At 43.3% G+C, this 26,325-nt stretch overlaps 1 protein-coding gene across 1 annotated transcript in view; it reads right to left on the bottom strand.

The window, feature by feature from the left end:
* Window positions 1-18,749: 18,749 nt before the first annotated feature.
* GORASP2 (golgi reassembly stacking protein 2) overlaps window positions 18,750-26,325 on the bottom strand; it is a 29,318-nt gene continuing 21,742 nt past the window's right edge. The window contains exons 7-10 of the mRNA XM_063114379.1: window positions 26,149-26,272; window positions 22,678-22,764; window positions 21,479-21,589; window positions 18,750-19,882 (exon numbers count right to left, since the gene is read on the bottom strand). Of these exons, the coding sequence (XP_062970449.1) occupies window positions 19,542-19,882; window positions 21,479-21,589; window positions 22,678-22,764; window positions 26,149-26,272 (663 nt within the window). The 3' untranslated portion in view covers window positions 18,750-19,541. The remainder of the gene's footprint in view (window positions 19,883-21,478; window positions 21,590-22,677; window positions 22,765-26,148; window positions 26,273-26,325) is intronic.

The raw sequence follows: 26,325 nt of genomic DNA, 5'->3' as shown, positions 1-26,325 counted from the left end.
CACTGCCTCACTATTTTATTTTCAAATGAATGAGAGTGACTGCTTAGTGTCAAAATGCAGAAAGGAAAACAAGCCATAAAGTGAACTTTCCTTGACCTGGGTTTAGGTAATCATTTTAGAATCAAAGATGTATAGGAGATGAATCAATTTACAGACCCATGTCTTCCTTCTAAAGTTGTTCCAAGCAAATGCTATGGATTTTGGATAACCCAGCAGGTCCGAGATGGCTAATTGAGCCAAATGAACAATTTATTGTTACCTTCACATGGGAAATTGGTACCTGTTGCTAAATAATTTCAAAGTCACTCTGGCGGACTTTGGCTGTACTATCTTTTGAGGCTTCAATTGTTTCTGATGTCTTCTGATGTCTGTCTTCAGAATTAGAGCCTGTCTTATATCCGTAAGATGAGAGCCAAGGTCTCTCTTTAAGAGTCAGCGTTGATGCAAGGTAAAATCACATCTTACATACAATTTAAAAATCTTTCTTTGATTTGAGTTAACTTTAGTGTGTGCATGTGGAGAGTGTAGAAACCAACCTAATAGTTTGTAAGTTGGGAGTTGGGGAGATGCTTACTTGGTTGTTTTTCAAAAATAAAGACTCAATCTTTTTTTCCTTATTCACTGCCCTACCCTTCTCCTAAAAAAGAACTTTAGTGTAAATGGTATATAAAATGTGAACAACATTTCTACAAATACCTCATTACATGAAGCCGAAATGGTGGAACATTTCAGTGAAACATTTAAAGAGTATATTATGTGTTGTTTTGCTGTTCGTCATTACTTATTAAATGCAATAATGTTGATTACCATCAGATGTTACTATGTTTTAGTGGTAATGCAAACTGTACAGTCCATTTAGATTGTTAGTTTACTCTTACAATTTAATTACATTGCTGTTTGACTTTTTTGTGAAATCAGCAGCCTGACTTATACCTTTAAAAACACTGGCAGGGGGGCCGGCCTGTGGCTCACTCTGGAGAGTGCGGTGCTGATTACACCAAGGCCACGGGTTCGTATCCCATGTAGGGATGGCCGGTTTGCTCACTGGGTGAGCGTGGTGCTGACAACACCAAGTCAAAGGTTAAGATCCCCTTACTGGTCATCTTTTAAAAACGAACAAACAAAACAAACAAACAAACAAAAACACTGGCAGGTCTTTCTCTAATCCCATGTTAAATTTTCACATGTTATCTGATCATCTTTCTTCCACATAAGCTAAATTTTAATTTTCTGAGTTTTAATCTAATTCAAAAAGTGCTTTTAACAGATAGTTTTTTAAAAATCAAATTATTAGAATTCTAGCTCCTGGGTTGCAGTTCATTCTGGAACAGTTTTGGAATTTATGTTACTGTCAGTTTGAATTAGCTTTATTTTCTAAAATAAGCATTTCCATTTGCCTTCCCCTACTTTCCTTTTCCTCCTTTTTTTGAGGACTTTTTTTCCTAGGAATTCTTTAATTTTTGAATAGGGAAGATTTGAATAAATGTGTATAAACCAACTTGAAAAATTATTTGCATAGGTTGGCCAGTTAGCTCAGTTGATTAGAGCGTAGTGTTATAACATCAACGTCAAGGGTTTGGATCCCCTTACTGGCCAGCTGCCAGGAAAAAGAAAATATTTGCGTAAAGCCAGAGAAGAACTTAGTAGAAGAGGTATTTCTAGTTAGGACCAAAATGCATGGCTTTCACCTGGAAATCCTGTCACTTAAAATACTTGAGATGTGGATTACCTACATACATATGACTGTTTTAAGATGGGCAATAAAATACAGTTGTTAAGAACTCAGATTTTTGAAACCAGATCCTTTGGATTCAAATGTTGACTACCATTACTACCTTTGTTTCAGATTACTTACCTAAAAATGATTGTAGTAATAGTACTTATCTTACCAGAGTGGTTGTGAGGAATAAATTAGTTTACATATTTAAAGCACTTAGAACCATGTCAAGCGTATAGTAAATACCATGTATAATAAGCTTCTGTTATTCTTTTTGAAGGCTCTAATATTCTGTTGCTTTTGCCCTCTGTATAAAATGCAGTCTGCTTTGCTCCCTGTGATAATTTAAATTCTTTTAAGAAATAGTTTTACAGTGGTTGACTTGAGTTTCAAACAAGGGATGATTAGATTACCTGAAAATGGAAGGTAAGAAAATGTAAAATTTGAAACAGAAAAAAAAAGTAACTGTGTGAACTGTAATGGCCAAAAGGATCATGCCCTGACCACTTATGCTGTTTCATCAGAGGCAGTTCTACCATACTTCCCAGTTTTCCTTGCTCGTAATAACCATTTGAAATAGGATGGACAGTATTATCCATGTTTTACAAAGGAGGAAACATTTGGAGAGGAGACATAATTTGGTAAAGTGACATAACTAGTAAGTAGCGGGATGAGAACTGAAGCACGGGGCTGGCCAGTTAGCTCAGTTGGTTAGAGCCTGATGTTATAACACAAAGGTCAAGGGTTTGGATCCCCAGACCGGCCAGCTGCCACAAAAAAATAAAGCATGGGTTTTGTATTTTTAGAGCAAGCTTCTTGTTATGGTAACATTTTATTTTAAACGTGGTTTAATGAGTTAAATCTTAATGGCTCTTTAAAGGTGACACAAAAACAAAGAGCTACAAACATGATTGTCACCTTAAAAAACCAAATCCTAAAGAATTTTTCAGTATTAGATTAGGAATGCAACCTGAGCCAAGTCTTGATGGCTGTGCATTATTTCAGTGTGGGGTTTCTGTCCCAGACTCATTCTAGGTACAGTGAAGAATGGGTCACAACTTTTCCTGTTCTCATCTCTGGATCAGATTCATCAATGGCAGTCTCACTTTGCCTAACTTACCCCACCCTATGGTTCACCTGCCTCTTTCTTGGCCCACTGACCTGGGCACAGGTGCTATTTTCTGGCTCCTTTCTCTGTAGTGGTAACAGTTGGTCTTTAATAAGAAATTTGTAAAACTGACTCTAGTAAGACAATAACTTTCTCTAAAGGAAGCCCTGGAACTTTGGGGAAGCTTCACTAGTTGTCAATATATGGCCCCTGAACATTGTCTCCGAGTCTTCTAAAACTGATGAAATTACCTGTGTGTGGTGGTCCACCAGCATCACAGGTAAGTGATCCTGATATCCTGACTGCAGCAAGTGACTCTAGGTTGGGTTTTAAAATTCTGTATATGTAAAAAAGAAAACAAAAATTCTATATATAATTTTTAAGTTTTCTTTAAATATGTGATCCATTCTCAGCCGAGGGACCTTAGGGTGTTCCCAGAACTCTACCCCTTGGCCATATGGTAGATGTGCATGACCAACATGCCACCTGTTGTTCTTAGTTGAGTATGTGTTATGTTTGGGTCAGATTCCATTTACATAATCAGGAAAATATAAGGTCTTATATCTAGAGTATGACAGACATCAAACTGAGATATTAAAATTGCCTGATCCAAAGAATGAATTTGGTTAATTTGTTCTTAATGTTAGTCATATTTTGTGTGTTTCAAATGATATTATTACAAATCGCCTCTTAGAACATCTCTTGATGTCTGCTAATGACCAAATTCACAACTTCTTCTAAGGGGATTTTCAGAAGGATGAAAAGTGGAGAAAGCATGGGTTTGGAAATCAGATGTGGCTTTGCCTCCTGGTTTTGTTTCTAATGGTTGTGTGGCCTTAGGGGAGTCATTAATTTCTCCAAGGCTTATTTTCCACATCTGTAAACTGTTTCTACTAATAGCACCTGCCTCGGAGGCACCCAGCACCAAGAATTGGGTTCAGACGTTTTCCCAACTGATACAGCATGGGCTCTGGTCAACTGGAACAAATATTACGATGCTGAGGGGAGGTTCAAGAGGCCCCTGTTGCAGGGTGATTGGGGGGGTCCTGAGGAAGGGGTGGGAACCATAAGAAGGGATTGCTCAGGAAAAACCAACTGGTTTGGAAGTATTTCTTTTAACCCATATCTTTGCATAACTGCTCAGTACAAGGGGTCTTCAAAAAGCTCATGGAAAATGTTATGAAAAAGCTATGCATGGGTTTCAAAAAATGTTTGCACCAAAATAAACTCATCCTAACTTATTATAACATGTCTGAACAGGATCTAATTTGAGGCACTAAGAAGGGTAAGAGTTTGAAAAGAGCCCATCAGAGCAACATAAATTCTGCTAAAATTGAAGCAAGAACAAACGTCAAATTTATGGTGAAGCTTGAGTGGAAGAATGGTGAAATCATTGATGCTTTACAGAAAGTTTATGGGGACAATGCCCCCAAAGGAATCATCAGTTTACAAGTGGATGACTTATTGTAAGAAGGGACAAGATGATGTTGAGGTCGAGGCCCTTGGTGGCAGAACATCCACATCGATTTCAAAGAAAAAAATCTTTGTGCCTGAATTTAAGAGGACCTATGATTAACAGCAGAAACAATAGCCAACACCATAAACATCTCAATTGGTTCAGCTTACACAATTCTGACTGAAAAATTAGTTGAGCAAGTTTTCTGCTTGATGGATGCCCAAACTGGGGCCTCTTGAACCTCCCTTCTGCACTGTAGCATTTGTTCTGATTGACCAGATCCCATGCTGTATCAGTTGGGAAAATTTCTGAACCCAACTCTTGGTGCTGGGTGCCTGTGAGGCAGGTGCTATTTAGAAACAGTTTACAGTTTGCGGCGAGATCAGCTGCAGACAAGAGCAGAGCTTTCAGTAGAAATTTTAAACAAGTGGGATCAAGATCCTGAAGCATTTTTTCAAAGAATTGTAACAGGAGATGAAACATGGCTTTACCAGTACAATCCTAAAGACAAAGCACAATCAAAGCAATGGCTACCAAGAGGTGGAAGTGGTCCAGTCTAAGCAAAAGCAGACCAGTCAAGAGCAAAGGTCACAGCAACAGCTTTTTGGGATGCTTAGGCATTTTGCTTGTTGGCTTTCTGAAGGGCCAAAGAACAATAACATCTGCTTATAATGAGTGTTTGGAGAAAGTCAGCCAAAGTTTAGCAGAAAAATGTCTTGGAAAACTTCACCAGAGAGTCCTGCTCCACCAAGACAATACTCTTGCTCATTCCTGTCAAACAAGGGCAATTTTGTGATAGTTTCAGTGGGAAATCATTGCATCCATTTTACCATCCTGATTTGGCTCCTTCTGACTTTGTTTTCTAGTCTTAAAAAATCTTTAAAATCTTTAAAGCGTGCCCATTTTACTTCAGTTAATAATGTAAAGCAACAACAAAAAAAACCCAAACTGCATTGACATGGTTAAATTCCCAGGACTCTCAGTTCTCTAGGGATGGACTAAATGGCTGGTATTATCACTTACAAAAGTGTCTTGAAATTGGTGGAGCTTATGTTAAGAAATAAGTTTATGTCTTTTATTTTTTAATTCCATTTTTCTGCCAACTTTTTGAAGTCCTCTCAGATGAGTCCTGCCTGTCAATGACATATGGCAGGTTCTGTAAATGTCTCTTCCTCAGTCCAGTACATGGCAGTTATTGTGGAAGTTTGAACGACTACCCAGGAGGCACATGACTAGTGAGGTTTGGAGACCTAACTAGTCTCTGTTTCCACAGCCCTGCCCATTCTTCACTCTAGGGGTGCTATTTGGATCTCAAGATTATGTTTAAGCCACTATGAATATTAAATAACACAATGGTAGTTTCTGGACTAATGTAACAAAATTCATTAATGTTTAATTTTGACAATTTTAACTTCAGTAGAAATATTTTTTAAGTTAATAATTCTGGGAACTTCCTTCCCAGAGGCATAGACTAGATACATACATAGCTTTTAGTAAACAAACAAACAAGAAACTTGAAAAGAAATTCAGCATGGAAGAATGACCAGGGCATTATGAAGTCATGCATTATTCTAGATGCAGAATTAGCCATATAGTAACCATGTTAGTATAACATGAGAAACTTTAGACATGCTTAAATGACATGGGCAGGATTATTATTATTACTTGTATCAATAGCATTTTAGTATTCAAACATCTTTCCCTTTGGCCAAAAGTATATGTGCTTTGTAGTTTCTTTGAGAATGAAATAACCTTTAGGAATAGAACTATGCTAAAGTGCAATTTAAGGTATTTTTTTCTTTTGCTGGGTTTTTTAAATTGTAAAATATGTAACATAGGAACCTTTAATTGTAAATTGACTTATTTGTAGAGAAGACAGAAAAAGTAATAATAGACTTTCACGTGGCATGTATGGAAGATGTGCATTCTGCTAATGATCTTGGAAATCACTTAAACCAGGCTTCATGTTCCACAGGGAAATTCATTGTGTAAATTTAACTCTTCCCTGTATCTCTGGAAAAATCCATATTCAGAGACAAAATCTGGAAAATATGAAGAACCATCCTAGGAAAGATCTCAGTGCTACATTAGTTAGAAGGGTAGCATTCCTGCATTTATTTAGTGGCCTGGCACCGCAAGATGGAAGTGGCAACAAAATGACTTGTTTTGAACTTGTAATATAAACCTTTCAGAAAGCTCTTTTACCTCTGTTTCACAAACCAGCCATATTAGCACTAGGACTATTTCCTTCACTAGGTCACAGAATTGGATGAAATTATGAAGGAAACATTAGCTGAAGTATTTTGCCATTACCAGAAAATTAAAAATTTAAGCCTGATCTTGGTCTCTACAAGAAATACATATATAAATTAAAATTGTTATCCTGTGTCTATTTTACTTTTTTCTGATGGACTGATACTGTGCCATATACAGGTTGTTTAATACATTTTAGCAGATTCTGTTTAATAATGGCTAGAAAGCCAGAAATGGGAGCATCCAAGTTCTCTGTGTAACTTCCTCAGGTGCCTTTTGTTGTTTTTTCCCAAGTATGAAATCTTTGTGATTTTTTTTTTCTTATCTAAGTGTGAAATTACGTAATAAATAGGATGAAGTATGGCAACAAATTAACTCCCCAAAAGAAAGGTTTGTTTCTCAATCATGTAAAATCCAATGCTTGGTAATTCTGGGCAACTCTCCAAGATGCTCTCCTCCCTGTGGTGACTGGGGTGTCCGGGCTGCTTGCATCTTGTGGTTCTGTTAGCATCAACCTGTAGCCACAGAAGAGGAAGAGTGGTAAGGGGGAGGCAACCTGGTTCTTCACAGCCATTGTCATTCCTTGCTAGGATTGAGTCATGTCCCAAATCAACTGCACAAGACGTACTATATATATCCCTATTACCCTCAAGAATTTTCATTGCAAAACAATCCAGTTTTACATGTAACCTGCTTGTACTTTTAAAAAGGGGTCTCAGCCTCAAATATGTATCTGGTCTGTGGCTCACGACTGTTGCCAGATTTTGGAAGCTGGATGAAGTAGGATCCTAAAGAGTTCAGCTGAAAACCACTAGTCTAGAGGAATTCTTCAGCACCAAGGAAGTAAGAGAACCCCTTTCACACTCCACTCCCACCCCCAGGTTCTAGATGGAAACCTTTGGAAGACTATGCCTGAGAGGAGGAGCAAACCAAAACTAGTCTCGGTCCAGCTCCATGCCACGCTCTCTTCTGGGTATTTCACTCTGCTTCGTTTATGGGTAGACAGGGAAGAAGAATAGAGTGTTTTAGATTGAAATTCTGAAGTAAAAAAGATTCTAGGAAAAAAAACCAAGACTATCATTTTAGACCCAGTTAACTAGTTAAGATTCTTTTTTCTAACAACTCTACCACAGACCTTGGCTTTGAGTTACAAAGAGAGAAAAATAAAAACATTTCACTTGAGCAGGGGTTTGTGTATATCTAAGGAAAGTATGAGAACAAGGACAGTTTGTTGAAAACTTACAGTAGACCAGGCACGGTATATATTTTCTTGAACCCCCCCCAACAACCCTACAATTGTGCCCATTTTGTAAGTGGGAAAAAAGGGCGGGGGGAGTCATTTAGAGATTGTTGCTCAAAAAGTGAAGTGGCAGAGCTGGGATTTAACTTGGGCCTGGCTGACTCTAAAACTTAATTGAATTAAACATCGTTAATTCTATAATGCATCATTTCTAAAATAGAAGCAACAAAATGAGTCCAAGTTTTTAAATGTCAAATTTATTGTTTCCTTATATTTTCTTGTGTTTGAAAGGCTTTGAAATTCCCAACACATTATTCAGAAACCTTTGAACGAAGTAATGGCATGACAACGTTTTCAATCAATTTATGGTGCAATGTCCAAGGAAGAAATTACATTTGACTTCCACAGATCATGTTCGACACAAATTTTTGAGATTTACGAGGTTATTTAATGAGGTACGTAATTTTCTTAACAGAAAAGCAACTTATTATATTGGAAAATCCTGGAAGATTTTTGATCCTTGACACTCGGGGAAAAATACAAATAGTGCTCTCTGGTGCCAAGTGAAGTCTGTAAAATGTAGTCAGGGTGCAAATTGGATAGCTCTGTTCTTTAAGGATCAAATACAAAACAAAACAAAACAAAAAACAGAACTTGTTTTTATCCCTCCAGTTAGACGGTGAATGAAAGAATCCCGAGCCTTTGACCTGGGTGTCGGAGGCCGAGCAGACCCTACCTTTTAGTCACATGCACAGCACGCCTCCACCAGTTAGCCCATGCCCCTAGGGAAGGTGGGGGTGTGTGGTTTGAAACTTCTTTCTCCCCTCCGACCCTGCCCCATTCTGTATCTTCCTCCCAGGAAGGCGTGCCCCTCCGCCCTCAAATCCCTGTCAAGGGCCCCTGGTCTGGAGAAGGATGTGGCCAGGGTGGGGGCCGAAAGCCCCAGGGAGACCACCATGTACCAGGCGCTGCTACCCCTCGTGCTGTCACTGGCACCCACCACATGGAATTACACTCGCGGCTGAGTGCCTGCCGGTAAACCAGACACAGTCCCTGCCACCAAAACGGCCTCCGCTCCTCAAAGGTCACATTGCAGCACTTTGAGTCGTCCACTCTACGTCTGCTTCTCTGCCAGCCAGCAGAGGCAGAAACGCGGGCGCCCCAAAGGAGAGCTGAAGCCCAGGTGCACGTCCCCGCACTCCGCCGGCCCCTGGTAGAAGCCCTCAGAAGCCTGCCCTCGCCCTCAGATGGCCTCCACTTGACTGGGCTAGAGCAAGTTTGGTTCTTATCACAATTAAGAGTCCTGATGACTACAGTTTCTTATTGAAAAAGAAGGAGAAAAAGGAAAAAAAAAAAAAAAAGGAAAAGAAAAACCTCTGGCATTTTAAATTCTGGTAAAGATGAACGCTGGTAGCCCGGGTAGGAGTTACGAGCGGCCCCAGGAGCCTCTGGGGACCTTGCACTGAACTGCGCGTCTGCGCAGCCTCCCCGGGCCACGCTGCGCCCCACGCCGGCACAGCCTCCGGACGTGCTGGAAGAACACACGGATGGTTGCCATCTCCACCCGGGTGCTCGGTCCAGCCCTTCCATCCCCTCGCCGTGTGTCTGACATTGTCATTTAACCTCCCCGGATCTCACTGTTTTCATCTATAAGATGAAGGAACGGAGACGATCTCCAGGGCCCCCAGCCTGCTTCCTCTGCTCCGCAGGCATCAGCATTTTAAACAGCACCCAGGGCTGAGAGGGGCTGGCCCACGGGTTGCTTTTCTGAGCCGGGTTGAAAGGGTCCCCTTGGCTAGAGAGGCGCGGCAGAAGGCGTGGCCTCACCGCATCCAGCTTTGGGCTCTTCCCAGGCCTCTAAAGGACCAGGGGACATCTAAGCGGCGCCCCTAGCCGCGTCTACAGCTGCGCCTGGTGCATGGGGGTGTTGGGGGTCCGGGTGAGGTGTGGGTTGGGCGGCGGGAGACGCCGGCATCACAGCACTTCTCTGCGCTTAAGTTTCTTTGGGATAAAATCAGATCCTAAGGTTTTTTTCCCATGCCCACCAACTCCTGGGTGACTATGGCCTCCTTCCTCTGCTCAGAGGGAAGCTGCCGGCAGCTCCACCTTGGTCTGGGTTTCCGATCTACTATAAAATATTTCATCTGCAAAAGTCTTCAGCTTGCTAAAAGGGAGGTTTTGCAAACCAATGCTCTTTGTAAAGGGCAAGCTTCCTGAGTACTCCGCTCCCCAAAACAAAAACCACCCGTATCAGCTCCCCAGGACAGTACAGTCTAAGCTCCTCCGCGTGGCATTCGAGGCCCTTCACGGTCTGGCCCAGCCTCCCCGGCGGCTGCAAGTGCTGCCACTTCATACCTCGCCCTTCACATTCCAGCCACCGGAGCGACCTGGATTTCAGAACCTCCTGGCAGGTGCTGGTCCCGCGGCTTGCGCTGCCTTCCGCTTCGACCCCCTAAGAGAACCTCTACCCACCCGGAGTATCCCCTTATCCTCATCCCAGTGGAGACGGAATTGCTAGTGAGATGGGGTGCCTTTGGATCCAGAGGCAGCGGGATCCAAACCCAGCTGCCCCGTTCGGTGCCCTCGGGCCTGTGACGCAGGACCCGTGCTCCGCGGGGCTGTGGGGGGCGCCCGAGGCGAGTGGAGGCAGCCCGGGGCCAGGCCCCCGTCCGGCTGTGCCCACGAGTGTCGCTGGGCGCCGGCAGGTGTGACGCTGCAGCCAGGCTCTAACCTCGGGGGGAGCTGGCGCTGGGGAGCTGGGCGAGAGCGGAGTCGGGGCCGGGGTGGAGGGAAGCAAGCCCCCGCACCTCCCCCCAGGCGCTCAGTCCCCTGATGCGTCCTTCAAGTATTTGAGGGTTTCACAGCCACCTGAAGGGCTTTTCAGCTTCATTTTAACAATCTTCAGGTTGAGATACTTGTTTTGAAATTTTATTTATTGGTGAACGTTCCCAGGCTCTTTTGCAGTCCCCCACCCAGCTAAACGTCCGCACTGGAAGGAAAGCGGCGGGCCAGAGCCACAACGATGCCCCCACCGTGGGGGCTGCTCCGGCGACGCCCCGACTCCGCCCAGGCGCCCTGGGAGGCCGGCCTGGAGACCCCGCGGCCTCCGGCAGGGCGCGGCTTTCCCCAGCTCGCGGCGCCACCTGGTGGTCTCCGGCGCGCACTGCGGGTCCCGTTCGCGAGCCCTCCTGGGCCCTGATGTCCTCCACGTGGGTAAGTGGCAGCACAGGAGTCTCGGGGCGAAAGTGAATGTTGTTCACTGCGGAGAGCAGGTGCACCGCCGCTTGGGGACAGAACTGAGGCTTGGGACTGGACAGACCTACCTGGATTCAGCTCCTACCCCAAAACTCGCCGCCATGCGAATTCCTGGATGCCTCCGAGATATTAGGACGCACCTGCTGACTGGGGTGCCCATGAGAATGAACAGGAAAACTCGCCCGGCACGGTGCCTGGCACCTGCTATGACCACAACACTCTTCAAGTTGATTCCTTTTTCCCACTAAAGTTTATTTGTAAAGGAAACTAGTCATCCAAAGCAACTATTTTTTTCAATACTGTACATGTTACAGTAAATAAATAGGCATTACATTTTTAAAAAAGTGTTTTATGGGGCCGAGCCCGTGGTGCACTTGGGAGAGTGCGGCGCTGGGAGCGGGCGACGCTCCCGCCGTGGGTTCGGATCCTATATAGGAATGGCCGGTGCACTCACTGGCTGAGTGCCGGTCACGAAAAAGACAACAACAACAACAACAACAACAAAAGTGTTTTATGGGGCTGGCTGTTTAGCTCAGTTGGTTAGAGCAAGGTCAAGGGTCTGGATCCCCATATGGGCCAGTCGGCCGCCCCCCCTCCCCCAAAAGTGTTTTCCTTAGTGTATCACACTGTGGGTGACAGTGTGAAGCCTGCCCAGCCTCAGCCACAGTCAACCCTCTCCTGTTCTCTCCTGGAATACCGCAGCATCAGAGTGCTAAAGATCCCCAGGGGGTTGTGGGTTTTTTCTCAAGTTATGCTGTTTGCCTAGTAGAGATCTGAATCTTAAAAAATGAATTTCATTGTCTCTGAAGTTTCATGCCTTTTTTATTTCCGGCCATTCCAGGAAAAGAAAAACAAAACCTTGGCAGAGACCAAGGCAGGTAAATGCCTCATTTATTAAAATCAGAATGAGCTCTGAGCTCCTTGACTCATACAACAGGAGCCTGTTTCTTCTTGCTTGGATTCAGCTCCCTAACAAGACAGAGTTTGTTCAAACGTTTCTGTTCCTCACGGTCAAGAAGCACACGGGTCGTTGAGCCACTGATCTTAAATGAACCAATGTTAGGGCCGCATATGCTTCATGCACCTGACAGCTAACATTATTTCTGGAGATCGAAGGCCAGAATAATGCCTAGAAGCAATGTGGACTCTTGCCATCATGTCTCTGGGTTCGTCTCTCAGCATAGCTGTCTGAACCACACGAGGACATTTCTAGCCAAACCGATTTACCAACACGACATTGCAAATCAGTCACAATGCAAGTCTATTAAGGGAAACCTCACTGATAATTCTACTCTAGGGCCAGCATTAGAGATTTCTTAGTAGGGAGATCCGTCTGCCTATGACCAGTCATAACATGGGACTTTGAGATGCTGTTGGGGGAGGTGGCAGGCAACCACCTCCGGGATGTCAGCCCTGGACTGACTGAAATCAAAAACTTCAGAAGTCAGAGGTGGAATGAGGCTTTCCCTGGCTCTGTAAGTCTCCCTATGCCCCCGACATGGAAATAACCCTATTGTTTCTGCTGATTGAAAAGTAATTCAAATGTGTTTTCAAAAATTCTAGCAACACATGAATGTATAAGAGAAAAGATGAGAAGCTCCCATCACCGCGCCCCTCTGCCACAGTAATTCAAATGCTTCTCGAAGATGCTTGCCCCGACTAAGTAGTCAGGCAGACTTCTTAGTGCCAGTCTCAAGCCAAGCCAGGCTGGCCGGAGCTGGGCAAACACAGGCCTCTCATCAGGAAGTGAGGCTGGAAAGAGTGGAGGGCAAGAAAGCCAGACGGGGAGACAAGATTCAGGGATCCCTGAAAAAAAGAACAGATGATAAACTCCAATACAGTCAGTTGTTAAAGCAAGTAAGTAATGGGTTGGGGACCCAGAACTAGTTTCAAGAAAAGAGGCTGGGGAAACTCAAATTCCTGTCACTGTCCCAATCATTGTCCAGGGAGCTGTTTTCTCCCCCAGGTTTATAGTCTAAGGGACTGCTTCAAATTTTGTCAACCTTAGTGCCCATTGCACTGTGATTCATCAGATCCAAATGAATGATGTTCCTGAAGAACCTTATTTTCTGATCCTAGATTCCCGTGGGCTCTGGATCCCCTAACTGAAAGGAAGCCTCAGGTTCCCAGCCATCCGTCCCCTTTTCCCAGCCTCAGTAGTGTGAGGATCAAGTAATACTGGACACTGCAGGCCCCGATGCCTGGGTGGGGGGTGAGGGGCCCAGCCAGGCTGGAAAGGGCTGAGGGAACCAGAGGGTGCAGGGTCGGGGGGCACTTGTTTCCCTGTGGGGCTGATCTGTTGCCAGACCTTGCTTCTTTTCAAGAGAATTCAGATCTGGATTTACATGAAACCTTCTGTTTTAAAATGTTGGCACTTAATTCACATTTTAATATATACAAGGCAGTTGGAAGGAAACATGTCTGGGGGGAAACCAGTCTGCTACCTCTTGTTTGCTGGGTAGATTGACCTGCAAAGAGCTTGCTGGGAGCTGGCTCAGCTTCTCCTCACCTCATTATTCATGCCATGAACAGTGAACACTTAATAAATGTTGCCAACTGTTACTATCCCAAGCCCCAGCGGCCTTCAGGCAGCATGGGCTTGTATCTATTTCCAGGAAATATGGCGCAACCTACTCTAACACCCAAAGTCCCTGTGGAGTGTGGAATTTGCTTATGTTTTGTTTGTTTGAACTGGCAAAGAGTGACCAGAGAGTGCCTGTGTTCATGTAACTCTCTGGAGAGGCGGCAGGTTCTGCACTCCTCCCCACCCTTCAGCAGGTGGAAACTCTGCTTCGACCTCGCCACTGGCTGCATCCTGCCCGCAGCACTTTCTCACCAAGCCCCCGCCCTTCCCAGCCCCCAGCTTTGGGTCCCACTTACTCTTCCACTGGCCTGTTTTTTTTGTGTGTGTGTATGTTTTATTTACAAAATATTTGTTTATTTTTTAATTTTATTTGTTTAAGTTTGTTTATTAATATTCTTACATTCTGTGATGTTTTGTGGAGCAGTTGGCAGGGAGGGGTAGAGGGGTAGGGGGAAGGAAACAGGGTGAGAGCAGGAGGAAGGAGGGGGGCATGGGCAAGGCCAATGGCACCCCCCTCATTCCTGCAGGGGAGACCAGGGGGCTTCCAGTGGTGTCTTGGTCATTGCTGGGCTGAATGCAGATGTCAGGGGGCTGTGTCTGAGGCCCTTGCCCCCCACCAACCCAGTTCAGGAGCCCGGGGCTCTTCCTGCAGAAGCTCGGTGGTCGTCTCTGGGCTGGTTGTGGGTGTTAGGAAGGCGTGTCCAAGGCCCTTGGCCCCCCACTGCCCCAGCTTGGGAGACCTTGGGGCGCTTTCTGCACTGGTTTTGCGTGTCAGGGGTGTGGCTGAGGCCCTCAGCCCCCCCCATCCTCCTGGCTCGGGAGAGCCGAGGGTGCTTCCTGTGGTGGTTCAGTGGTCATCGCTGTGCTGGTTGCGGGTGTTGTGGGGCATGGCTAAGGCCCCCAGCCCTCCCTCCTCCCTGGCTTCGTAGCCCAGGGGAATTGTGGTCCTTCTAGGTTTTATAGGTGTTCTTTGGTGATGTGAGACCTTTCCTAGTTAATATCAAACTTTGTATTTAGTCTATGGGTATTTTGTTTTTTCAGCCAGTTCTGTGTTGGATTATTTGCTGTTCCTACCACCTAAATGCTGCACTGGAACTAATTTGTTGTCCTTTGCTTACTTCTAAAATGGGGGTACTTCCTGTGGGGATCAGCACTTGAGCTCTGTGGTTGACCTAAATTGTTGCTTTGCTGCAGATTCCCTGGGGAAGGCTTTTTGTGCAGCTCAGGTTTTAATGGCTGACTATAGGTAGTTCCGGGTCTCATGAGATCTGGTACACCTGGGTTGTGTAGAAACTCTGGTCTGGGCCTGAGTCTTTTCTGTGAACTACACCCCCTGCAGTTCTATATTCCTGACCAGTTTCCATTGAGTGGACCTGCACTGATTGGGGGGCAGATCAGCTTCCTGTGCCCCAGTGTTCCCCTGGTGGCCCATCTCCCCATCGCCCATGCTCTAAACACTTCCCATGGGGCGGGCCACGTGCTGGTCCCTTGCTGGCCTCTGAGTGGCTCCTTTTTTTCAGTTGTTGTGGCTCCTTGCTCCTATGTGGGTCCATGGGAACCCTATTAGTGGTCTTGCTGGCCTGCGGGCCACAAAGGCCCTCTTCTCCCCTGCTGCCTTCAGGCAACTCCATCTGAAGGGCACAGCTGTGGCTTATGCCAGCTCCAGCTCTGAGTGCTCAGCAGCTCCAGCCTGGAAGCGGCCGGAGCTCGAAATGGTCAGAGCAGTTCTTTCTTTCTCATCGTGGTTTCTCCCACCTTCATGCATCCGTAGGTATCTCCTCCTCTTCCCCTGAGCTCTAGCCGCCCAAGTTGTAAATTGGTTGATTTGTGGGAGAGAGCAATGCTCGGGACCATCTATTCCACCATCTTGACAGGAAGTGCCACTGACCTGTTGTTCTACTTCTCCAGTAACTGGCTTTGGTATTAATTCTTCATTCTTCTATTGAATCAATTGGCTCTATATTCAAGAGACCCATATAGGAACACATCAGTTAGCCATGATGAAAATTATTCTTCCTAGATCTAATGCAAAAAATATCAGTGGTGAAAGGATTCCTCCTCTACCCTGTGCACTTTACTAAGTGGTCAAAGTAAACACTCAGTGTCTTGCTGGACAATAACCTCTTTTTGGTGGCTGGCTGGTACAGGGATCTGAACCCATGACCTTGGTGTTACAAGGCTGTACTCTAACCAACTGAACTAACCTGCCAGGTCCATATTGACCTCCCTATGTGGCCTTATCACCTCTCCTGGTTATGGACCCACTTGACTTCCCAGGAGAAAGAAGTGTCAGTTTTCAGTGTGGTGGCTCTCATCCCCTTCCCTGGGGAAATTTTTAAAAACTCCAACAGCCCAGGAATCTGTATTCTAATTGAGGTGACTCTAATCTGCAAGACAGGGTTGCAACTCATGCTGGGTGATCATATAATTAAAGGTGAAGGCTTTCATCTTCAGGCTAGACAGGGAGACCTAGCCTTTCTTGAAAAATAACTGCTATTAAAAATAAAGGGACCACTCTCTGCAAGAAAAGACCTTTGACAAAGAAATCGTTGAACTAAGATACACTTTATTTTCTAATAAAATAAATGTACCTGTGGCCAACAGACCATTGGAGGCTATAACATCTAGGGCTTTTCTACTGTGAGCTCCCACTAGAACCCATCCCTTGAATTTTTAACGTCTTTTCCACCTGCTGAAATGTAGGCCCTGCTAATCTTTCTTCAGCTGCCAGAGAATGTTCCCTACGCCAGCCTCTATACCCCTTGTCTCCATTCTGAGAATCTTCATTTGCTGCAGTTTGCATCAACTGTCAGCATGTTGCCTTTTTATTTCTACCTAAACCTTATGTTCCTTAAAGGTGGGAGCAGGTCTTCCATGTCACCACAGCAGCTCCAGCAGTGTGTGGACTCACATCCCCACTGTAGTGATAAACAGCAATGCTCGGACATCCAAGGCAGGGCCACCTTTGAGCTTTATTGGTGCCTTATAGATAAGGTAGAGGCCACAGGCCATTTCTAGGTCTCCAGAATTTTTAGGAAATGAGCTGTTCCCAAAGTAAGTGTGTTTAGTAATGAACTAAACATAAATCAGGAACAAAAATGAAAGAGGAAAAGGTAAAGTTATCATCACAGACTCAAAGTAGAATCTCAGCTACCAAAATGGGCTTGTCCCTCCTGCTGCTTCCCTCCAGCTCACACTGCTAGGCTGGGCTTCTCCCCAGGGAATCCTTCATGACTCCTGTGTTTAAGCCAAAGCTCAAACTCCTGGTCCAGCACATAGGGCCCATCGGGGTCCAGCCCCTGTGTGCTAACACTGAAGACTTCCTAACTTTGCATGGTCTCTATCTGAATAACTCTTCATGGCAAATGTCACGTCTCAGAAACCTTCTGTCCCTCTGCCTAGTACCCCTCACCTGAGGTGCCTCTTCTGGTTCTCTCAAATCTTAGGTAAACGGTGGGGCCACATGTGTGCCCACCCAAGGGCTCCAGAGTGGCTGCTCATTGTCCCTCACTGGCAACTCTCCTTCCTCTGCTGAGACACCCCCAGGGATTTAGCTGAGCACATGGCGACCTGCAATTAAGACTCCATTTTCCAGCCCCCTTCAGCTAGACATGGCCATGGGACTTCACGCTGGTCAGAAGGATGTAAACATAGCACTGTGTGAACTTCCCTGAAGTGTCCCCAAAGGAAGGTGGGGGGGGGGGGATGCCCTTCTCTTCTTTTGGCTGAATGAGGTTGGAATGGCTGGGGCTCTAGCTGCCATCTCAAACCATGTGATGACCTTGAGAATGGAAACCACACCCAGTAGAACTGGGTAAAGCTGAGGCCTTTGACACTGCAGCAGGCCAGGCCTGCCTCAGACCCACTCCATCTGGACATGAGAAAGTTTTGTTTAAGCCATTATTACTGTGAGAATTTTTGTGATAACTGAACCTAGTCCAAACTACTGCCTCCCCCATCACTGCCTTGTGCCTTTCTTGTGTGAACCTGGGCACACTGAATGACACTGACTCTCTGGGCTCATCTCACAAGCTGGCTGTGGAGCTCCATCTCCTTATCCTGGGGTGCCCTAAGGACTGACACCCTGGTCTGTTTCCCCTACAAAGCCACAGGGAATGGCCTCCTATCAGGGACACTGATTTTCACATCTACGTTTCTAGAAACTGGCAGAGGACCTACAACTGCCTATAAAGACTGAAACTGGTTTTCCTGAAGAAAGCAGAGCACACTGAAGTGTTTTCCACCTCAGAGAAGATGCAATGAGCCAATCTCGGCCAAGTCTGTGTTCATCTTCCAAGTGGGTATTAAGAATCCTCCTCTCTCTCCCCAGAGCTTAGTGTTTCATACATGCTTATGGACATTTTCTTGAGAAGACAGTCCAGGACTGTCACCACTCTCAAATGAGAACTGTAACTGCAAAGGAATTAAGAACCACTGCATTGGAGGAACTGCTATTTAAAAGAAATCATTTTGTAAAGCTTAAAAATTACTCATTTGCTTTCTACTAGGGAATCTCCTTAAGATTTGTTGTTTTTCAATTTGAGCATCTTTTAGAAAGTAATAACTTTCTCAAATTTTCCTATCCTAGAAAGTCAAAATTTATAACATTTAAACGTTTGAGTATTTTTCCTGTTATAAGCTCCTTTAAAAAAAATATGAATGTTAACTGAAATAGTCTAGAAATATTTCAGTGCAAACAGAAGCAGCTGTGATTAGAGCTGGAGGCTTCTTTTATCATTCAGCTTTAAGCATAACCTGGCTCCAGGAATGGATATAGCATAAAAGCTCTTATAGGCGCCAGGTTGGCACTGATGACCAATTTCCAGTTGAGTAGGCAGAGGTAAGCCACATTGCCGCCTCAGCAATGTCCATCACTGCAGGGGATGTCTTCATGCTAGTACCAGGTCAATAACATAACAGATGTACCTTTTTCATCTCATGTCAAAAACAGGGATATACTATGCTTTTAATTTCATTCAATATATCAACTCCAGTTAACTTACCACCTTTTAGAAAACTTAGAAAGCAAACATAAGACATGAAACATGACTTTAAAGATATGTGACATACTGGAGAGTAACAAGTGCACACACGGCAATTAAGAACTGTAATTTAAATGTAACACAAGAAGAAAAGTAAAGCTATTGTAATTTATTGCTCTATCTATGCTTTCCCAGGATAGCTATAATATTATAAGTAGCCACAGAGTGCCACCTACTGGTTTAAAACTGTGCAACACCTCCTTTATTTCTTTTTAAATGCCATTTTATGGTAGACGTATAAAGCAACAACAGCAGTTACAAAATGTTGTCTGAGTAATTTTGAGAGCTCAAAACAAGGATCTGAGTATAGACTGAATAAAAAGATGTTCAATTAATAGTGCACGTTGTGTAACTTTAACAAACACTTTCAGTTAGAATTTTCATGTAAACCTTACTAGAGATGCGATTCATGGAGACCAAAAGTAAAATATCTTTTCCTCTTACAGTTTAGTGAGGTGGTCTGCATTCTCGCAAACAATTTACAAAGTACAAGAAATGTTGTGTGTGAAGACTAGGCATAAAATATTCCATTTTCTTACAGAAGGAGCAGCAAGGGGACAAGGAACCAAGTGGAAACCCTGCCACCACATTTCCCAAAGATGTACACCCCCAACAATGGCAGTGGAAGCCTGGCAACAAGCCACCCTTACAATTATTTTTGGTTGTTCAAAATACAAGCACTTTCTGACATTCCCCTCCCTGGCTCGTGAGCCCCACACCAACTTGGCAGCCCACGTCCTCTTGCTTAGTTTTCCCCTTAGAATTATTTACAGAACACCTACAGATACAGTACAAACTAGTATGAAATTAATGATAGTTTGCATTTCCAGACACTCTCCCCTGGCTAAGTAAATACACCACGCCAATTCCAAGGAACGGTTCAAAGTTAAGGTGACTCAGAAGCATTTGCATCCATAGCTTCAGAAACTGGCTTCTCACTGGCTGGGGCGGAGTCGCTGACTCTGTCCTCAACAGTTGTGGGGGTCTTCGAAGTGGGGGGTGTCACATCCATAGTGAGCGAGGAGGCAGCATCTGCCTTTGCAGTAGTCACGACAGTGTCAGAAGGTGGGTGGCTGGTGGGTGGGAGGGAAGACAGCAACTCCCCTGAGCTTGCTGCAGAAGAGCCCTCTGGAACCAGAGGGAATGACGAGAGGAACTCGGATGGCATGGGGAGAGGTGCGATGCCAGGTAGGTTTCGGGGAGGCAAGGAAGGAAGAGGTGGAAAACCTAGGACAGAAATAGCATAGATCATATATCCTCCCCGCGCTACAAGAGCAGTAGGCATAGTCAAATGACTATTGTTATTTGCACTGCATTAGGAAATTACAGCTGAGGAGAGAACACAAATCACAACTTTTGCTTATCTGCACTCCAGCTGGAGGCCATGACAGAGTGAAACACTGCCTGCAATAGCAGCTGGCCAGGAGGAAAGGTTCCAGCTGTCTAGGTGCCATGTGACTTGAGCTGGCATGGAGGGAAACCAGCTCAGGGAAGGATCCTCCTTGTCAAGACACACAGGAGCCACACAGCAGGCAATGCAGCTGCACTGGATGTCACACAGGAGTTGAAGCTGCCTTCTTGGTGGACACCAGTTAAAAGAAATTTAGGGGCCAACCCTCCTGTGTAGGCTGTGCAAGGGAAGGGCCTGGATTTTAGCCCCCTCCATTAACCTCACTGTAGATGCCCAGCCTCTGGGTAAGCCCGGTGATTGACACCTATTTATATTATACTTAGTGGGTTTATTCTGATGATTTTTGAATGCAGAATGATGGAAAGGAGTATTACTTCAAGAGACAAAGGAAAGGCAGGGTGTAAATACACAGGTTCTGGGCAACCACTGGGCTGGTTGCTCTTAGAGCCTGTAAAATTGGGGAAAGCACAGAGGAGGATCAAGAACACAGGGCACACACACACACAAAAAAGACGGAGGGAGCGCTAAGACAGTAAATGGTAGTTTGAGTTTACTAGTATTCCCTACCTTGTTTTTTAAACCCTTGTGCTAAAAACTAAGTGGATTAATGAATATATACAGATGGTGAGTGTCACGAGAGGGACAGTTATAATCTAGATAGAAATGCAACAGTGACAATGTGCACCATGGTGTAGTAAGATCACTCACTGGCATCACTGATTGGTCAAACTACTGAGGTATTCAACTAAAAGTCAGCCATCCCAAAGTTTAAGGTAAGCTGGGTAATCATTAACTGGAAAGCAAACGTGTGAGACACTTCTGCTTCATTTCCATCAGGGCATAAAATCTGAGTGCTGACACTTGGAATATCTGCTATCTTAATTACCTGCAGCTAAAATCTCTTAGTTTTTACTATAAAAACATTTGTTAATAATGGAGAATATTCATCAAATATCAAACCCAGCCGACTGAGGTGTGAGAGTTGTACAGCCTACATTTCTGGCCTGGGCTAAACAGACACTATTATGCACCCCCACGGCAGCTGCCCCCAAATACGAAGAGAATAAAGGGGAATGCATTCACCTTCACTGGGCGAGCTGCACACCCTTCATCAAATTCAGTGCGGCAATGCCACGCCACTGCTCTTTATTTCTACAATGGGCCTTTCTGGTACTTGAGCTGTCAGGGTTCAGGGAGAGAAAGGGAGGAGAGGCGGCCAGGCAGAGGAAGATCACAAAGATATTCTTTCCTCTTATTTTTTTAAAGCTTTTTAAATAAAAAATATTATTAAAGTAGCTGAAATTTGTTAAACTGACTTGCCCTTTCTAGAAAAAGCTGAAATAGAAGATTGGCTTTCCTGAATAGAGGTTTTTATTAGAGAGCGTCCTAGGAGGGCAAGATTGGCAACATACCTGTGTTCACGAGCTCTGGTAAGCCCACACCTGGCATGATGTGCGGTGTGGGGAGGTTGAGGTTGGGGAGGTTGGGCAGGTTGGGGAGTCCTGCTGGTAAAGGCATCAGACCTAAACAGAAGGCAGAAGAGAATGAAAGGTAAATCACTTCACCTGGGCAAAAAATAAATCCTTGTGTATTGAAAGAAATACTATCCACTTCAAAGTGAGAATACCAGAAGGCCACTTAATGTATGGCAGTTTTGTATTATAATATTAACAACAAAATCTCACTTAGCTGAAATATACTTCTATAACTAAAGATTAGATGGCAAAATGGGTAAAGGTTAAAACAAATAACTAATACTAGTAAAACTCTGGAACAAAAATGACGATAGCCTAAGTGCCTTGGAGAATAGGCTGATTTATTTCAGCAAATATGGCAGTAAATGGAACTGAATTTTTCTATGCTGGTCGAGGTTTACAGTCTCTGGCTTTCTTTTTAATCCTGAAGTAATTTCAGTCTTATATTTGCAAAAGTAGTAAAAAGAATCCCCTCATATACCTTTCACCCAAATTCTCCACGTTAATATTTTACCACACTTGCTTCACTGTCCTGGGTGTGTGTGTGTACACATTTGGTTCATGGCTTAATATACCTGCATAATGACATCTTTAGCCATATAATTAAAGGCCCTCACAATGAAAGTATGTTTGATCACTGAATTAATATTCAATTGTTAGCAGCTGGAAAAAGGGATGTGGTCTTCACTGGGAATACTAAGAAAAATACACGGAAATTTAATTTAATGTTAGAGCTACTGAAGACCCAAATAAGGAGTGTTCTCTTCCAGGACATAGTGCCTGTTTACGTGAACTCTCAGAAAGTACTAACTAGGGAGGTGTGGAAGAATGGACTTCTATAATTCCTATTCCGGGCTCACACTGCACTGTGGGACTCGGAACAGGTGGTAGTTGGCTGGGGGTAAGGAACCCTAGGCTTGGCAGCTAACTAGCTGGTAACTAACATCTGTTTCCTTGTCTACTAAGGAGAGTTGCCACTTACTTTCATTTATCACAACGTTACTGCACTGATAAAATGAGATGAGAAGACAAAAAGTCACAAAATAGGCGTAAGACTTTTTCACTGTTTTTTGAGATGGAAATACTGGTAATGCTATTATCATTACCAATATCATCTCTAGTCTCCTGCTGCTTACTTGGTAATGTAGTAGTTGGGTTCATTGGTGGCACAGGAGTGAGGGACTGGGTTATTTGTGGTGGCAATAACGGTACTGTTGGTACACCTAAAATAAAAGCACAATTAAAAAAAAATTTCTAACAAGTTCAGTCAATAAAGGAGAGACTATATTAGGACAATCTTCAGCTCCCTGCCCCCACCATGGTCAGGTCTCCATTCAGTCCCGATCTCTGGCTGCATCACTGACTTTACACCACCTTCAGAGCCAACCCACCTACTCTGCCCATGGATCTTAACAAAGGCTGGGCCAAAGGGGGTGGGAGGCTGTGCAACCCCAACCCTGGCTAAGCTCACTGGGCAAGAGGTTTATACCTCACCTAAGCACAGCTGGATTAGAAAACTGTCTTAGAAATTTGAAAAAGGGACTCTGGTCAATCTCTACTGGGCTCCTGAACTAAGACGCCATGTAAACCTGGCGTTGTTGGAGGGCCATGTCCCCTGTGAAACAGTGAATGCTGGTCTGTGAAGTAGCTGAATGACACAGATGGCCTGAAAGAAACAAAAGAGCACACGAATCTCTGGAGACAGAATGAATGATTTGGCTTTATGAAACTCCATTTCCTTTTGACCTTAGGTTCCGTTACACTTTGTTGAAGTCTAACACATTCCAATTTTTCCTGATGTTAACTTAAAGAGGCTATATTCTTCAGATACAAGCAACCCTTGGGATAACACCTAGTAAAGACATACCTATTAACATTTACCACCTCCTTGAGGGGGAGGTTTTGCTGATATCAAAACAATTGTAATAGTGCACACGGATTCTAGATTTTGTCTCACGGAGATCTGCTTAAAAATGGTAGCAGGAAAGAATTGTGCCTAAAAGTATGAACCAACCATTTTCAGTCTTTTATTTATTTATTCATGTATCTACTTTTCTGCAGAGATCGAAGACATGCAAAAGTTTAAAAAAAAAAAAAAAAAAAAAAGAAGGCCCTAGCTGAAGCACTGGCAAGGGCTCCACAGGAAATTTACACTCTAATGAGGGACAGGAAAAGGAAGGGAGAAAGGTATCAAACAACTAAAACACAAAGCATGAAAATGATGATACGTTCTCTACAGAAAAATCAAGCAAGGAAGGGGAATAGGGAGTGTGAGGGGTGACCAATGCCATTTCAAAATGATATATTCCTTTTCTAAAAAATTCCATAATCCCCAAATTTTCAAATCCACAAGAAGTTTGAAAAATAATTTATACTTTTATATCTCTACAGTTACTGTTGGGGCTACTTAGTAAGCAATATAATTAAAAGTGAAGATGGAAAAATAAATGTCTAATGAAAAGTTGTTTCTCATATGTCATGATGCTAGAACATTTTAGCCTTTTTAAATTGATTTACTTAAAAGTGAAAATGCCAATTTCTTTCAGTCTCTTTTCAATAATTTTTGCTTTATTTTTGTTACTGTTTTTAATATTCAAGAGGCCACTTCTCTGCTAAGCCAGGGATCTCAGTGCATGTGCTTATAAGGCAATACAAGTATAACTATAATGTAATAAGAAAACATTTTAAATGTCAAAGAAAGTGGAACTCGTAGATGTCAGCTGTCTCCTAAAATCAGAAAGAGATATAGTATCAGAACACTCAACTCAAAAGCAGGTAAGAGTTATTCAGACCCAGAAAGGACTATTGCCTTGGGAAGTACCCCAACCCATCTTTACTAAGTCCATTCAGGAATAAACTGGAGGACTATCTGATAGTGTAAAAGAAAAAAAATCACAATATCATAAAAAGGACTCACACACTGCTTGAATGTAATAAACTCTAAGATCTCTTCCAACGGTGTCTATGATTAGATACTGATGACATTAATATTTAATTTCATCCAGGAAATGTTCTAAAACTGGATTGTGGTTATGCCTGCACAACTCTATAAGTTTACTAAGAATCACTGAGTTGTATATTTACAGTGAGTTAATTTTATGGTATGCCAAATTATACCTCGATAAAGCTGTAAAAAACACCAGCAAAGAGGGAGTGGGAAAGTAGGTCACCATATTGATACCTTGTGAAACTGGGTGATAAGGGCTCATTATACTATACCATCATTTTTGTGTATGTTTGAAATTTTAAATTTCATCTAGAAAATCCACATATTTGGGAAAGAAACCAAGACTTTGAAAAGAGTTGGGATTTGAACCTAGGGGACCAATTCCAGACACCATACTATTAACCTTACTAATACATCTTGGTGGGCTGTTTTAAGTTCATTCCAGAACAAAGTGGGTATAAGCAAATTATGAATACAAATATTTAAAAAACCTCAAGAATAAAAGGTATTAAAATGAAATATAACTAAACCATGTCAGTATTTCATTTACTTACCCAACATTTATTGAATAAATAATATACTCTAGGTATTATGAAGAATAAAAACCAAAAACAGATTAGGAAAAGGAAAGGGTAAAATAAATTACACCAACACACCAAGTTAAGGACTGTATCATGGCCCAGTAATTCCACTCTTAGATATATACCCAAGAGAGATGAAAACATATGTCCACACAAAAATTGGTATACAAATGTGCATAGTAGCATTATTCGTAAGCGCTCAAAAGTGGAAACAACCTAAATGTCCCTCAACTGATGAATGGATAAACAAAATACTGTATATCCATATGATGGAACATTATTTAGCAATAAAAAGAAATGAAGTATTAATATATGCTACGACATGGATAAGCCTTGAAAACATTATGCTAAGTAAAAGAACAAAAGAACAAAAGAGCACACGTATTATATGAAATGTCCAGGTTAGGAAAACCCATAGACAGAAAGTAGATTAACAGTTGCCTAGGCCTGGAGGGCTGAGGAAAAATAGAAAGTGACTAATAATGGGTACAGGATTTATTTTGGGGTAATGAAGTATTCTAAAATGGACTGAGGTGTTGGTTACACAATTCTGCAGATATACAAAAACCCACTGAACTGTACACTTTAAATGGGTGAACAGTATGTGAATTATATATCAATAAAGCTGTTTAAAAAACTACAAAAAATAAAAAGGACTGTATTAGGCTGAACAAGAAAACAGAAGAGGAAGGAGACAGGCACATGACCCTGAGCAAGACTGAGTCCCTAAGAAAGGAACAGTATCCTGTTCACTTTTGCATCTCCAGTGCCTATGACCTAGGAACTATGCAAACATTTATTAAGTAAATAAAGCAATTAAGTAGAATTTAAAGGAAGAGTCCTGACTCTGCAAGTTGTGTAATCTAAGAGAAGCCCAGTGTCTAAAACTTGCAGAGCAGAGGTTTTAGTGTTGGCCCTTTGTGTGCATAAGTGGTGATTTAGTACTAGCTTTCACAGGACCTGTCCATGCACAGCACATTTACAGTTTTTAAGGCACACTGGCATTAATTTCTAAATTCTACACAAGAACAGCATGTAAAACAAAGTAGATTGAAAGCATAATATATTTTTCTGCACACCTGTAGTGAGAACATTACTGACAGCTGGTGGAGTTGGGCTAATGGAAAGTCCAGATAGACCCTGTTCAATTCCTGTAGTTCCTGGTGGTGACAAAGATGGGGGATTAACTGAGGACAGCTGGACCTTCCAGAAAAAGAAAAAAAAAAAAAAAGTTAATTTAAAAGAAAATATAAATA

This window comes from Cynocephalus volans, chromosome 1, assembly GCF_027409185.1.
Source record: "Cynocephalus volans isolate mCynVol1 chromosome 1, mCynVol1.pri, whole genome shotgun sequence".
In the NCBI taxonomy this organism is placed as follows: Eukaryota; Metazoa; Chordata; class Mammalia; order Dermoptera; family Cynocephalidae; genus Cynocephalus; species Cynocephalus volans.
Note: the sequence above shows the minus strand (reverse complement) of the source record. Positions and strands in the feature narration are given on the sequence as shown.